This window comes from Colobus angolensis, unplaced genomic scaffold (assembly GCF_000951035.1).
Source record: "Colobus angolensis palliatus isolate OR3802 unplaced genomic scaffold, Cang.pa_1.0 Scaffold196, whole genome shotgun sequence".
NCBI classification, from domain to species: domain Eukaryota; kingdom Metazoa; phylum Chordata; class Mammalia; order Primates; family Cercopithecidae; genus Colobus; species Colobus angolensis.
In genome coordinates, this window is record NW_012115110.1 from 7,807,210 (window position 1) to 7,822,650 (window position 15,441).

General features: G+C 46.2%; 1 protein-coding gene across 1 annotated transcript in view; it reads right to left on the reverse strand.

The window, feature by feature from the left end:
* CMBL (carboxymethylenebutenolidase homolog (Pseudomonas)) overlaps positions 1 to 15,441 on the reverse strand; it is a 42,887-nt gene that overhangs the window by 11,044 nt on the left and 16,402 nt on the right. Inside the window, exons 2-4 of the mRNA XM_011940987.1 lie at positions 5,239 to 5,472; positions 3,103 to 3,210; positions 1,096 to 1,238 (exon numbers count right to left, since the gene is read on the reverse strand). Coding sequence (XP_011796377.1) covers positions 1,096 to 1,238; positions 3,103 to 3,210; positions 5,239 to 5,453 — 466 coding nt within the window. The 5' untranslated portion in view covers positions 5,454 to 5,472. The remainder of the gene's footprint in view (positions 1 to 1,095; positions 1,239 to 3,102; positions 3,211 to 5,238; positions 5,473 to 15,441) is intronic.

Below are 15,441 nucleotides of genomic sequence, written 5' to 3' on the forward strand. Positions count from 1 at the left end.
GCCACCTCCCGTGTTCAAGCGATTCTCCTGCCTCAGCCTCCTGAATATCTGGGACTACAGGCGCCTGCCACCATGCCCAGCTAATTTTTGTATTTTTAGTAGAGACGGGGTTTCACCATATTGGCCAGGCTGGTCTTGAACTCTCGACCTTGTGATCCACCCACCTTGGCCTCCCAAAGTGCTGGGATTACAGGTATGAGCCACCACACCAGGCCTTAAATTTTTTTTATAGAGACAAAGTCTCTCTATGTTGCCCAGGCTTGTCTCAAACTCCTGGGCTCAAGCCATCTGCCCATCTTGGACTCCCAAAGTGCTAGGATTACAGGCGTGAGCCACCGCGCCTGGTTGCTTTTGCTTTCTTTCTGTCTTTAGTGTGTGTGCATGTTTGTGTACAGTTAGAGCAATTTGTATCTTGGAAAAATCAATCTTTCTTTCTCTCTCTTTCTTTTTTTTTTTTTTTTTTGAGACAGGGTCTTGCCCTGTCTCCCAGGCTGGAGGGCAGTGGCGTGATCATGGCTCACTGCAGCCTTAACCTTCTTGGGCTCAAGCAATTTTCCCACCTCAGCCTCCTGAGTAGCTAAGACTACAGGTGTACATGACCATGCCCAGCTAATTTGTGTATTTTTTGTAAAGACAGGGTTTTGCCATGTTGCCCAGGCTGCTCTTGAACCCCCGAGCTCAAGTGATCTGCCCGCCTAAGGCTCCCAAACTGTTGGGATTACAGGCATTAGCCACCACCAGAAAAATATTTTCATAGATGCTGCTCATAAAAATCTTGTGTGATACTGATCATGATTAAAAAAAAAAAAAAGCTATCCCCTTCATCCTAGGTGAAGAAATGGAGAGCTCAGGTTAGGTGGCTTTTCCAAAGTCACACCATTGGGACCAAGGCCTCTTGACTCCCAGTGACATCCTCTGGTTAACTGCATGACAAACCTCCACCTCTATTTTCAGATTCTTAAAGCGCATTTCCATAAGCTGGGCAGTCTTCTCATTATTGGGGGTTGTGTTACACTGGATGGGGAGGCTTCTGATTGCTGTCACTCTTCCACCCCTCCCTTTTGCATGGAGTAAAAATACACAAGGCAGATTTACCATAGACAGACACCCCTGCCCTGAATTCTGAGTATTTCACCATCAAGTGATGGACAGCAGTTCCACCCCAGCAGAATCCCACGACGCCAATTTTCTGGGCATGACACTGTTGTTTCAGATACTTCAAGACCGCACTGATCTCTCTAGAACAGAAAGAAAAAATATTCAAGAATCAGGGTTATTTTGTGAACCCCTCAAAGGGCTGTGCTGATGATAACAGGACTGTATCAGCAACTGTTCTTGAAGTTGCCAAGGATTCTTCTTTTGGGAGCTCTATCCTCACTACCTCTGCCCCAGCTGATGCATCATCCCAGCACATCTTCCTGCCAAGCCCAGCCCTCCTCCAACTGCCTGACAGCTGCAGGCAAGCTGGGCTCTTCCCAAAAGACAGATCCAACCAGCTCACTCCCAGCTGAGGGCTGAGCAGTCTTCCACAGCCTCGGGATGAAGGCCACAGCCCACAGCATGGTTCGTAAGACCCGAGTCCACGACCTGCTCCCTGCAGAGTGCCCCAGTCTTCTCTGTCCCCTGAGTGTCCCAGGAGAAGAGTCTCCTCTCTCCTCTCTCCCATGACTAGCCGTAACTATAGACAGATGCCCAGATACTCTCTGACTTCACACATTCACTCTCTCCCCAAAACTCCCCACTCTGCATTGCCAAATTCGGAAAGCCATCAGGACTCTTTCAGCCATGAGGGGACCAAGAATAGTGACCCTTGCCCGGCCAATGATTCATCTGCAAACTGATTGGAACTTAGAACACATTTTCAACTAGAAACAATGTACCAAAGTAGAGGTGGGCTGCACGTGTATGTTTATTGCAGCACAATTGCAAAGATACGCAACCTAAGCGCCCATTGACCAATGAGTAAAGAAAATGTGGCATATACACACCATGGACTATTACTCAGCCATAAGAAAGAACAAAATAATGTCTTTTGCAGCAACTTGGATGGAGCTGGAGGCCATTTTTCTAAGGGAAGTACCTCAGGAATGGAAAACCAAATACTGTCCGTCCTCACTTATAAGTAGGAGCTAAGCTGTGGGTAGGTTCGCAAAGGCGCGCAGAGAGATATGATGCACTACGGAGACTCAGAAGGGGAGGGCTAACAACTATATATTAGGTAAAATGTACACTACTCAAGTGACAGATGCACTAAAACCTCTATTTTCATAGATGGCGCTCATAAAAATATTGTTTGATATCGATCATCATCACATAAAGAATGCTATCCTGGCTGGATGCGGTGGCTCATGCCCACAGTGAGACCCCATCTCTATTTTATTTTAAAATTTTTAATTAATTAATTCTTGTTTTGTTTTGACGAGATCTTGCTCTGTTTCCCAGGCTGGAGTGCAGTGGCGTGATCTCGGTTCACTGCAACCTCCGTCTCCCAGGTTCAAGTGATTCTCATGTCTCAGCCTCCTGAGGAGCTGGGATTACAGGCGTGCGTCACGATGCCCAGCTAAGTTTTTTGTTTATTTGTTTGTTTTTTGTATTTTTAGTAGAGACAGGGTTTCACCATGTTGGCCAGGCTGGTCTCAAACTCCTGATCTCAAGTGATCAGCCAGCCTCAGCCTGCAAAATGCTGGGATTACGGGTTTAAGCCACCATGCCCTGCCTAAAAATTTTAATTAAAAAAATATCCCAACACGGCCAACATGGTGAAACCCCGTCTCCACTAAAAATACAAAAATTAGCCGAGCATGGTGGCGGGAGCCTGTAGTCCCAGCTACTCGGGAGGCTGACGCAGGAGAATGCCTAAACCTGGGAGGCAGAGGTTGCAGTGAGCTGAGATCGTGCCACTGCTCTCCAGCCTGGGCAACAGAGCAAGACTCCGTCTCAAAAAACAAAAAAAAAATGTTTCTCCTTTGTGCCATGGGAAGGATTCCACTGGCCGTGGAGAAGTCCCACCCTGAGGTAAGGACTGTCTGAAAGGTGAAGCCCACCCAGCTCTCACCTCCCTGGGCCGTACCGCGTACATGGCCACGTCTGCGGATAACTCACCTATCAATCTGCTGGGCATTTCTTGTTTTCAACCACTCAGGGAAGGTGGACCAGTCGTTAGAGGGGTCCCAAGGCTCTTGCCCTACAAAGAAGTCTGGAACAATGGTTCTGCAAAATATGGACATGAATTGATCTTAGTTTCAGAGTTGCTTGACTCAGTATTTTGCTTGCATTTATTTAAAAACTTGCTACGTTGGTGATTCTGGCTCGGAGAAAAGGAAAAGCAGTGGGTGTGAAGGCCAACTTTGAGCGCGGCAAAGCAGCCACCTGGCACCGGGCCAAGCCATCTTAGGTTTCACAACCGCAGGTGCACAGCGTCTGGCAGCCTGCTGGTAACCCAGCCCTGCAAATGATGAGGCTATCCACAGGGCACACTCCCATGGGATAGGCTGGCATGGGATGTGGGGGCACCTGGGGGAGTGGGCCTGAGGCGGGTGGTTTTAAGGGCCCCTCCAGTCCCTCTCAGCCAGCCTGGGGGACTCCTGGCCTTTCACATGAGCCTCAGGCCAGAGGGCACACCTGGCTAACATGCCCAGTCACTATGACCAGGCAATGTTCCCAGCCTCCACCCAAGACGCCGGCGAAGCACCGTTTCCTATCCAGAGGGTATGTTCTAAGACGGGCAGCAGGGAGCAAACAAGCCTGGCCCCAGTCCAGGTCGCTCTTCCATGCAAATCAACCCAGAGGGATGAAGCCAACTGCTCCAGTCGAGTCTTGTTTCCCAACTGTTTCCCCAGGTAGAATTGCCACCTGGTTGGAGGAACAGGGCTCCCCCTGTAGGGGTAAAAAGAACATTGAAACTGGAGTGAGAAAATCCAAGTTCAAGGCTCAGTGCACCCCACGCTGCTGTGTGGCCTTAACAAGTCATGTCACCACTTCTAGCCTCATTTTCTCATCTGACAAATAAACAGCACGCTTGCACTGCACAACCTCAGAGGATTCTCTCGAGGGCAAAAAAAAAAACGGTGTACATGTGAAAGTACTTTGTAAAATAGGGGTCTTTCCTTATCTTTTATGTCCCGACCCTTGTGAAAGGACCCGCCGTGAAACAACGGAAACAGCAATGCCATTTGATGGGCTGCTTGGGCCAGTGATCTGGGGCAGCCGCAAAGCGCTCTTTATGGCCTGGTTTCCTGATCTGCAAAATGAGAGCAGTAACAGCTCCTCCCTCAAGGGGCTGCCAGGAGGATTAAGGGCAATAAGCCCAGTCATGCCCTTAGCACCGGCTCTGGCTGAGCAACCGAAGCTAACTATTTTATTTTTTTATTTTTTTTTTTTACTAGGCTTGCCCCTAGAAGGTAAAGTCCCCTCATCTGGGGACGTGAAAAAGGAAAACTTCAAGGAAGGTCTTTTCATTCAGCACTGACTCGGCATCCCGCCAGGGTGGACATGATTCCTTTAAGCCAGTTTCTCTTCCTAGAAAAACGAGGTAGGCTCACCCTTGGGTTTCCTTTCACAGAAAGCTTCTCTTTCTACGAAAACAAAGGAAATCTAGCCGTGCCCCAAGCTCAGGGCTCGCTGGGTTGATGCTTTCTGACGCTGGAGAGGAAGGAAGGTTCTGGCTCTCCTCTGCGCTTTTCACCAGGGGCAAAGAAGCAGCAATCGGGTATAAGCCTTGGTCAAAGGCGACCACGGCCACTTGGCCAGACAAAGAGGTAAACTTGGGGAGGGGAGCAAGGTCTCACTGTGCCACTTCTGAACCCCAGTCTAATTCAGACAGGGCCACGACTGTACGTGTATGGACCAGGAGGAGCCTTGGACACCCTGCCATCCAAAGAGGCCTGTGAAATCTGACACGAGGCTGAGCTGCTTGAAGAGCCAAGTCACAGGTCCATCTGGGAGCTGGTGAGGTCAGCCCAAGATGTCCAGTGCCTACGTCTGGCCGAGGCCCCACAGGGGAAAAGAATTCTCAGTGTCCACCAAGTCTAGAGGCCCGGTACTCCCAGGAGGACACAGGCGGGTGTTTAATTTCCCATGACATTTCCCATCTATCTTCACCGCAGGCAGATAAGGAAGTTTCTAACGTACATTAGGTACTGTAGAGTCAGACTGGTGTGGTTTTATTTTTTAAAGGGAACAAAATAAACCACCAAAATTTATAGGAATGTAAACAAAGAAACACAACTTGATACATACGTGTATCCATTTCCTGAGATCATGTCAGCCATATATCTGGTATTGGGTAACTGCCAGCCAAATATGTCTTGAATGACAATCACAGCTTTGCCTGCATCAACGGGGGATTTGGTGACATAAGCCTTGATGTGCTCGATTTGAACCTCGCGGCCTAGCCCTCCATACTCAAGTCTGTGGCCAATGTCACACGGACAAGGATAAGCCTCGTTAGCCATTGCAGAGATTGAAGTCGGGCTATGGAGAGAGAAACAAGAATTATATTCCGAATGCTGCAAATTTAAGGGCTATAAATGGTAAACAAAGCTCAAATCAAGATTATAGGAAAAAATGCATTTTAACAACATCTATGGTATTATGTAAGAAATCAGTGGTAACTTCTGGTTCTGGCCACACAGCAGAGTAAGGCTATAAACACTAGAAATGCCAGACTGAATAACAACAACAACAAAAATAGAGATGAAAGAACTCATAGGGAAAAGTGAGTCTGCAGGGGCCAGGACTGGAGAGGAAACAGAACGCCAGAGTGAGGATGACACCCACAGACGCTGACGGGGTGCAGTGATGTTGGGGGACAGGACCCAACCCAGGAGCACACCCTAACAGTCGGGTGCTTAGGATTTTGTGTCGACGTGTAGAATGAGCCTTGGAAACACATGAGATGGGAATTTGTAAGAGACCCACGCCTGCAATGTGGAGCCCCCAAAGGTTCATGTCTCAGGTAAGGGGGCCAAAGCAAAACGAGGACAGCTCCATCCGCCAGGCTCAGGCATGTGCAAAGAAGCCCATCTCAGTCTAGATTCTGAGTGGAAGGGAAAAAAGAAAGCAATCCTCAAATGTATACCATGCTTGCAAAGTAGGAATACCTCGCTGAGAAATTAATACAATGGACCCGGGGCCAGTGAAACGCCTGGAACACCAGGCAGAGGCAAATGCAAATCCACTTTACCACAAGACTTCCACAATCCAGGCCAAAAATACCACCCGCTGAAGAGCAGCTCATCAGCAAAAACTATACACAAGGAGGCGATCCGAATAAAGATTCAGCAGACACAATACCTGGGAGGATTTCCAGTGGGAATGGGGTTTGAAATTCGCCTGGAAACACTTGGTGCATCAAAATAGAAAACAGGAAGGAATTAGGAAATTAAAAACCTGTTCATTAAAAAGCATGAAATGATGCGGCGAAAGTGGGAAAAGAGTAGAACTAGGAATATGATTTGTAAATGACTGAGATAACTCGCTGCCATCAGGCCTGCCTACATTTAAATAAATGGAAACAGATTAAACTCACTAGCTGAGACAGATTCTCAACTTGGATTTGTTTAGTTTTGTTTCATTTTTTGAGACAGGATCTCGCTCTGTCACCCAGGCTGGAGTGCAGAGTCACAAACATGGCTCACTGCAGCCTTGACCTCCTCCCTGGGCTCAAGTCATCCACCCACCTTAGCCTCCCAAGTAGCTGGGACTATGGCACACGCCACCACAATCAGCTTCTTTTTTAAAAATAAAAATGTTATATAGACGAGGTCTCACTATGTTGCCCAGGTTGGTCTCAAACTCCTGGGCTCAAGCAAACATCCCGCCTCACACTCCCAAAGTGCTGGGATTACAGGTGTGACCCACCGTGCCTGGTTCAAATTAGACTTTTTAAAAATTAAGGTTCTGGACCAGGCATGGTGGCTCACACCTGTAATCCCAGCACTTTGGGAGGCTGAGGCAGGCGGATCACAAGGTCAGGAGTTCGAGATCAGCCTGGCCAATATGGTGAAACCCCGTCTCTACTGAAAATACAAAAATTAGCCAGGTGTGGTGGCAGGCGCCTGTAGTCCCAGCTACTTGGGAGGCTAAAGCAAGAGAATCGCTCAAACTCAGATGGTAGAGATTGCAGTGAGCCGAGATCACGCCATTGCATACTCTAGCCTGGGCAACAAAAGCGAGATTCTGTCTCAAAAAAAAAAAAAAAAAAAAAAAAAAAAATTAAGGTTCCATCAAAAAAGAGGAACTAGGAGCACTAAACCCAAAGACATATGTAATTCCCTTCATTAACAACTGGAGAACCCAGAGTCTTTACAAGCAGAGGTGAACTGCTTGCATATTAAACCACAATCAAAGATTCGGCAAAAATTTTACATAACAAATGTTATACAAATGCAATGAAGAAATTATAATAAAACCCAAAAGATTTAGAACTGGATTACCATGAAAACACTATATAGCAAAACTTGATACAATCAATACAGCAGCAGAGACATCTTTACAGCCTAGACTGCATATACTTGAACAAGAGGAAAGAATGAAAGTAAGCTAAATATCAAGAAGTTAGAGGAAAAAAATAGAATTAAGCCTTTCTTAGTCCATTCAGGCTGTTATAACAAAATACAATAAACTGGGTAGCTCATAAATGCAGAGGTTTATTTCTTACAGTACTGGCGGCTGGGAAGTCCCAGTTCAAGGCACTGGGATGCGATGTTGAGTAGGGCCCACTTTCTGGTTCATAGATGGCGCCCTCTCCTTGTATCCTCACAGGGTAGAAGGGACTAGCTGGCTCCCTGGGGTCTCCTTTATAAGGACACTATAATCCTTATACCAAGAGCTCTGCCTTCAGACCTAATCACTTCCCAAAGACCTGACCTCCTAGGGGGTGATACAATTACTTTGAGGGTTAGGATTATCAACATAGGAATTCTGGGGAGACACAAACATTCAGAACACAGGAAACCCTACAAAGAGGAAATAATGAGATGAAAATAAATAAATAGGCTGGGCGCGGTGACTCATACCTGTAATCCCAGCACTTTGGGACGCTGAGGCGGGCAGATCAGGAGGTCAGGAGTTCGAGACCAGCCTGGCCAACATGGTAAAACCCCATCTCTACTAAAAATACAAAAATCAGCTGGGCATGGTGGCATGCATCTGTAATCCCAGCTACTCAGGAGGCCGAGACAGGAGAATCGTTTGAACCTGGGAGGCGGAGGTTGCAGTGAACCAAGATGGCGCCACTGCACTCCAGCCTGGGTGACAGAGCGAGACTCTGTCTCAAAAAAAAAAAAAAGAAAAGAAAAGAAAAAGAAAGAAATAATAGAAGGAAACCAAAGAGATTAAAATATGGTTCCTTAAAAAGTTATAAAATAGGCACATCTCCAACAAAACTGATCAATAAAAGGGAAAGAATGATGAACACACACACACAACAATAAAACAGTATCTGGAATGAAAAGGTGACATAAAGATTTTGTCGGGCCTCTGAGCCCAAGCCAAGCCATCACATCCCCTGTGACTTGCACGTATAAGCCCAGATGGCCTGAAGTAACTGAAGAATCACAAAAGAAGTGCAAATACCCTGCCTCGCCTTAACTGATGACAGTCCATCACAGAAGAAGTGAAAATGGCCAGTCCTTGCCTTAAGCGATATTATCTTGTGAAATTCCTTCTCCTGGCTCATCCTGGCTCAAAAAGCTCCCCCACTGAGCACCTTGTGACCCCCACTCCTGCCGGCCAGAGAACAACCCCCCTTTGTAATGTTCCTTTACCTACCCAAATCCTATAAAACGGCCCCACCCTTATCTCCCTTCGCTGACTCTCTTTTCGGACTCAGCCGGCCTGCCCCCAGGTGATTAAAAAGCTTTATTGCTCACACAAAGCCTGTTTGGTGGTCTCTTCACACGGTCGAGCATGACAAATTTTATCTTTAGAAATCATAAAAAATTAATACAAACAACTTTATGTTAATAAATTTGAAAACAGAAAAAAATAATGAACAAATTGGTAAAAGAGAAAAGAGAGGAAATGTTTCCCAACTATTTTATATGTCTGCCTTTGAAATTTGGCCAGGTGTGATGCCTCACACCTGTAATCCTAGCACTTTGAAAGGCCAAGGTGGGAGGACTGTTTGAGCTCAGAAGTTTGAGAAAAGCCTGGAAATCATAGTGAGACCCTATCTTTACAAAAAAAAAAAAAAATTGGCCTGGCGTGGTGGTGCACACCTGCGGTCTCAGCTCCTTGATAGGCTGAGGTGGGAGGATCCGTTGAGCCTGAGAGTTCGAGGCTACAGTGACCTATAATTGATTTGATTGCCCACCACACTCCAGCCTGCGCAACAGAGACCCTGTCTCAAAAAAAAAAAAAAAAAAAGCTAAAAAAAAATTTCAAAGTAACAGGGAAAAAGGTGGTGAGACAACTCCAGATTAAAAGAAACAAAAGAGAAATAAACCTAATTGCATCATGTGAACCTTAACTAGATCCTGGTTCACAATTAAGAATAGCTATAAGAGACATTTGGGGGACAACAGAAGGAGTGAATATGGATGGGGGTTGATATTATGAATTACCATTACTTTTTTAAGGTATGAGAACAGCAGTTATACAGAATGTTCCTAGTTAGATGATATATATTAAGTACTGAACAACAAAGTGTCATAACCTCTGCAATTTATCCCCAAATGGCTCATAAAATACACACGTACACGACACACACACAGACGTATAAAGCAATATGGCAAATTGCCAAGAATTATTGACTCCACTTGACCCATATATAAATGTTTGCTGTACTATTTATTCCATTTCTCTGGATTTGAAAATTTTTTATAACTGAAAGTTGGGGTGAGGGACCTGACCAAAAATATTCACCAATCAAAAAAAAAAAATCAGAAGTAAATGTCTACTTGGAGCAAATAATTTCTTGGATACAAAAAGTGACCAAAGACAAATTGAAAATGAAAAATCGAATGACCCTCTTACTTACAAATGTAGGTACAAAAATCCTACGTGAAATATTTGCACGTGAATTCTGACAATATATTTTTAAATGCATATATAATGACTATATCATGAATGCAAAGATGGTTTGCCATTGCACATTCTATGATGTAATCCATGATATCAACAAATTAGAGTGAATTCACATAATCATCACAAGAGGTACAGAAAAAAAACACTCAGATAAAATTCAACATGCCATGGGCCAAATGTTTGTGTCCCCTCAAAATTCATGTTGAAACCCTACCCCTCAGTGTTACTGTGTTTGGAGAAAGGATCTTTAGGAGGTAATCAAGGATAGATGAGTTCATTATGTAGCAGGACCAGCCACAGACAAAACTCCTCAGACACCAAGTTAAAGAAGGAAGGGGTTTATTTGGCCCAGGGCATCGGCAAGACTTCTGTCTCAAGAGCCGAGCTCCTCGAATGAGCAACTCCTGTCCCTTTTAAGGGCTCACAACTCTAAGGGGGTGCATGTGAGAGGGTTGCGATTGATTGAGCAAGCAGTACGTGACTGGGGGCTGCATGCACCGGTAATTAGATCGGAACAAAACAAGATAGGGATGTTCACAGTGCATTTCTATACAATGTCTGTAATCTACAGATAACAGAACCAATTAGATCTGGGTAGATCTTTAACCACCAGGCCCAGGGTGTGGCGCTGGGCTGTCTGCCTGTGGATTTCATTTCTGCCTTTTAGTTTTTACTTCTTTCTTTGGAGGCAGAAATTAGGAAATGGCCCATCTCAGCTCACTGCAACCTCCACCTCCTGGGTCCAAGCCATTCTCCTGCCTCAGTCTCCCAAGTAGCTGGGATTACAGGCGCGCGCCACCACGCCTGGCTAATTATTTGTATCTTTAGTAGAGATAGGTTTTCATGTCAGCCAGGCTGGTCTCAAACTCCTGACCTCGTGATCTGCCTGCCTCGGCCTCCCGAAGTGCTGGGATTACAGGCGTGGGCCACCATGCCCGACCTAATTTTTGTATTTTTAGCAGAGATGGGGTTTCACCACGTTGGCCAAGCTGGTCTCCAACTCCTGACCTCAGGCTATCCGCCCGCCTTGGCCTCCCAAAATGCTGGGATTACAAGCATTAGCCACCACGTCTGGCCAAAACATATAATTTTTATATGATACCACTCATAATACCAACATTTGTTAACTAGGAACAATGCTAACAATAGATGTGCAAGATATTTAAAGAAAATTTACCTTTTAATATTAGGGACAAAAAAGACCTAAATAAATGAAGACATGTATCTTACAAATTGATGAGTCATTAGCAATGTGCAAAATAAGTAATATTGTAAAGATGGCAGTTTTCTTCAAACTAACCTATAAATTCAATGTAATTACAGTAAAAAATCCAAATGAATTTTCATGTTAAAACTAATAAAAAGAGGTAAGAAACAAGAATAGCCACGATAACTGAAAGAAAATGGAGAAGGAGAAATTAATTTACCAAACAACAAAACCTATTAAAACAGTATGGTATTGCTGGATAGACGAATACATCAATAGAACAGACCAAAGACTCTAGAACCAGACTCATGTATATTCATCCAGTCATCCACAGAATGTTTATTGAGGCACCACTCTGTGACAAACACTGTCGAAGGTTCTGGGGAAACAGCAAAGCATGAAACAAATAAAAATCCCTGACCTCAGGAATCATACAGTCTAGTGGGATGAAATATACAGAAACAATGTGCTTTTCAGATGGTAATCAATGCTAAGAAGAAAAACAGCAGAGAAGGAAAGAAGACAATCTTGGATTGAGGGTGTGGGTTGCAATTTACAACGGTGTCTTGGGGAACAGCTTGTTGGAAAGGCACCATTGGGCAAAGGAGATGAGGGGTGGTGCCCTGCACACATCTGGAGGAAGAGCGGTCCAGGCAGAACAAACAGCAAGTGCCAAAGACCCTGAGGTAGAAGCACGTCTGACATGTCTGATGAACAGCAAAACCAGTGTGGCTGGAACAGAAAGAGCCAGGGGAGAGAGCAGCAGGGAAGAGTGTGAGTTCCCAGAGCTTTACTGGAAGAATTCAGTTTTTCCTCAGTGTGAGACAGAAGCCACTGGAGAATTCTGGGGAAGTGAGTGGCTTTATTTGAGTTGATTAAAAGTATCATTGGCCTGACACGGTGGCTCAAGCCTGTAATCTCAATACTTTTGGAGGCTGAGGTGGGAGGATTGTTTGACACCAGCCTGGACAACATAGCAAGACCCCATGTCTGCCCAAAAAAATCAAAAATTAACTGGGCATGGCGGCACATGCCTGTATTCCCAGCTACACGGGAGGCTGAGGTAGGGGGATCCCTTGAGCCTGGGAGGTCAAGGCTGCAGTGAGTCACGATTATGTCATGGCACTCCAGCCTAGATGACACAGAGAGATCCTGTCTCAAAAATAAATAAATAAATAAATAAGTATCATTTAGGATGCTGTTTTAAGAAGAGATCATCAAGTAGCACAGGAAGAAAAGAAAGTCCAGTTGGATAGCTCCAGCAACAATCCAGCCAAGAGATGAGGCAGCTCACACCAGGATGGTGATGGTGAGAGGGAGGGAATGGTCAAGTGCGGGCAGATTTTACAGGCCGAGCCACTCAGTTCTGCGGACAGATTGTATGTGTGGGGACATCAGACAAAAGGAGGAGTCAGTGATGATTACAAGGGTTCCTGCCTAAGCAACAGGAGGGTGGAGTGTGTTTAAATGAGAAGGGATGCGGGAAGAGCTGGTTTGAGGAGATAAGGACTTCAGTTGGGGGCATATTAAGGCTCAGGTATCTATTACACATCCCAGAGAAAAGCTGGGTGACACGATAGAGGTTCAAGGGCCAGGGGCCCAAGCTAAAACGACAACTTTGAGAGTGATGTGAGAGGCTGACCCTCATTGTTTGCAGATTCTGTATTCATGAACTCATCTACTTGGTGATCTTTTTTTTTTTTTTTTTGAGACAGAGTCTCACTCTGGTTGCCCAGGCTGCAGTGTAGTGGCATGATCTCGGCTCAGTGCAACCTCCACCTTCTGGGTTCAAGTGATTCTCCTGTGTCAAGTGATTCTCCTCCCTAGTTGCTGGGGAAACAGGTGCCCGCCACCATGCCTGGCTAATTTCTGTTTGTTTATTTGTTTGTTTTGGAGACGGAATCTGGCTCTGTCGCCCAGGCTGGAGTGCAGTGGCGTGATTTCGGCTCACTGCAACCTCCATCTTCTGGGTTCAAGTGATTCTCCTGCGTCAGCCTCCCTAGTTGCTGGGAAAACAGGCGCCTGCCACCATGCCTGGCTAATTTTTGGGTTTTTTTTTTCTTTTTTTGAGACGGAGTCTGGTTCTGTCGCCCAGGCTGGAGTGCAGTGGTGTGATCTCGGCTCACTGCAAGCTCCGCCTCCCAGGTTCACGCCATTCTCCTGCCTCAGCCTCCAGAGTAGCTGGGACTACAGGCGCCCGCCACCTCGCCCGGCTAATTTTTTGTATTTTTAGTAGAGATGAGGTTTCACCATGTTAGCCAGGATGGTCTCGATCTCCTGACCTTGTGATCCGCCCACCTCAGCCTCCCAAAGTGCTGAGATTACAGGCGTGAGCCACTGCACCCGGCCAATTTTTGTATCTTTAATAGAGACAGGGTTTCACCATGTTGGCCAGGCTGCTCTCGAGCTCCTGACCTCGGATGATCCTGCCCACCTCGGCCTCCCAAAGTGCTGGGATTACAGATGTGAGCCACTGTGCCCGGCCATACCTGCTGAGTGTATTTTGTAACCCCTCCATCATTCATGGACATTCAAAAAATGTGAACTGTCGATGTCCACATTCCCAGCTGAGGACACACAGGGTGCAATAGACTGAATGTGTCCCCAAAAAGTCAGATGTTGAAACCCTGATTCCAATGGAATGATATTTGGAGCTGGGGTCTTTGAGAGGCAAGTAGTTCACAAGTGCAGAGTCCTCAAGAATGGGTTGAGGACCTCAGAGGAGCCCAGAGAGCTGGCTTGCCTTCTTTCTGCTGGGTGAGAATACAGCCAGAAGATGACCATCTGCAAACCAGAAACAGGTGCTCAGCAGACACTGGATCTGCCAGTGCCTCAATCTTGGACTTCCCAGCCTCTAGAACTGTGAGAAATGTTTGTTGTTGAAGCCACGTTTGTTAGAGCAGCCCAAGTGCCCACAACACTTTGCTTCTCATTTCAGCTCTCACAGTGTAAACAAGTGTCCTTTGCATGGTCTTAGTGCACATTTTTGTGCTTTTTGAGGGGTTGATTTTGCCGTTTAAAAAGGCCCCGCACTTAGGGCTCACGTGCTGTCTAGTGTTGCTAAGCACGGGAAGGCTGTGATGTGCCTTATGGGGAAAAGGTGTGTATTGGAGAAGCTTTTTTCAGGCACGAGTTACAGACCTGTTGGCCATGAGCTCCCTGTTAATGAGTCAACAATATATATTAGAATGGTGTCTTCCACAAAAACACACATAAAACCAGGCTGATGTATGGGTCAACTGAGGAAACTGCTGTGACCAGGCCAGAGCTTTACAGGAAGCTAACCTGTATTTTCCCCAGGAGCAATGGTTTAGGATTTGCTAACTCAGTGTCGGTAGTAACTTTACTACTACAAATACCAAGAATGACTGTATGTAGGTTTGGTTGGTTGGTTTGTTTGAGACACAGTCTCACTCTGTCCCCTAAGCTGGAGTGCGGTGGCACAATCTTGGCTCACAACAACCTCCACCTACCGGGTTCAAGCAATTCTCCTGCCTCAGCCTCCCGAGTAGCTGGTACTACAGGCGAGCACCACCATACCCAGCTAATTTTTGTCTTTTTGGTAGAGATGGGGTTTCGCCATGTTGGCCAGGCTACTCTCAAACTCCTGACCTCAGGTGATCCACTGTGCCGGGCCTGTAGGTGATATTTAAACTTTAAGAATGAAGGACATCCTTCAGGGAATAATGGTGGATGAATAAAAGAGAAATCTAGAAGGCTGAGCCCTGGGGTCCTTCAACACAAACATTCAGGGAGATCAGAAGGAACCAGCAAGTGAGGACTGAGCCTGAGAAGGAACAGCCAGTGATGGGGGAGAAAGACCCCAAGTGTGATGTCCTGGACCCAAGTAAAGAACGGGTATCGAGGGGAGAGCAACGAATGGTGAGAGTTGCCCTCAGGGCTTGGCGAAGTGAAGGTCATTGGTGACCTCCACAAGGACAGGCTTGGACGAGGGCAAGGGTGACAGCATAATCATAGTGGGCTTAAAAGAGACTGAGAGGAGACTGGGCACGGTGGCTCATGCCTATAATCCCAGCACTTTAAGAGGTCAAGGTGAGCGGGCTGCTTGAGGCCTGGAGTTCGAAACCAGCCTGGCCAACACGGTAAAACCCCGTTTCTACTAAAAATACAAAAATTAGCCAGGCGTGGTGGCACATGCCTCTAATCCCAGCTACTTGGGAGGCTGAGGCAGGAGAACTGCTTGA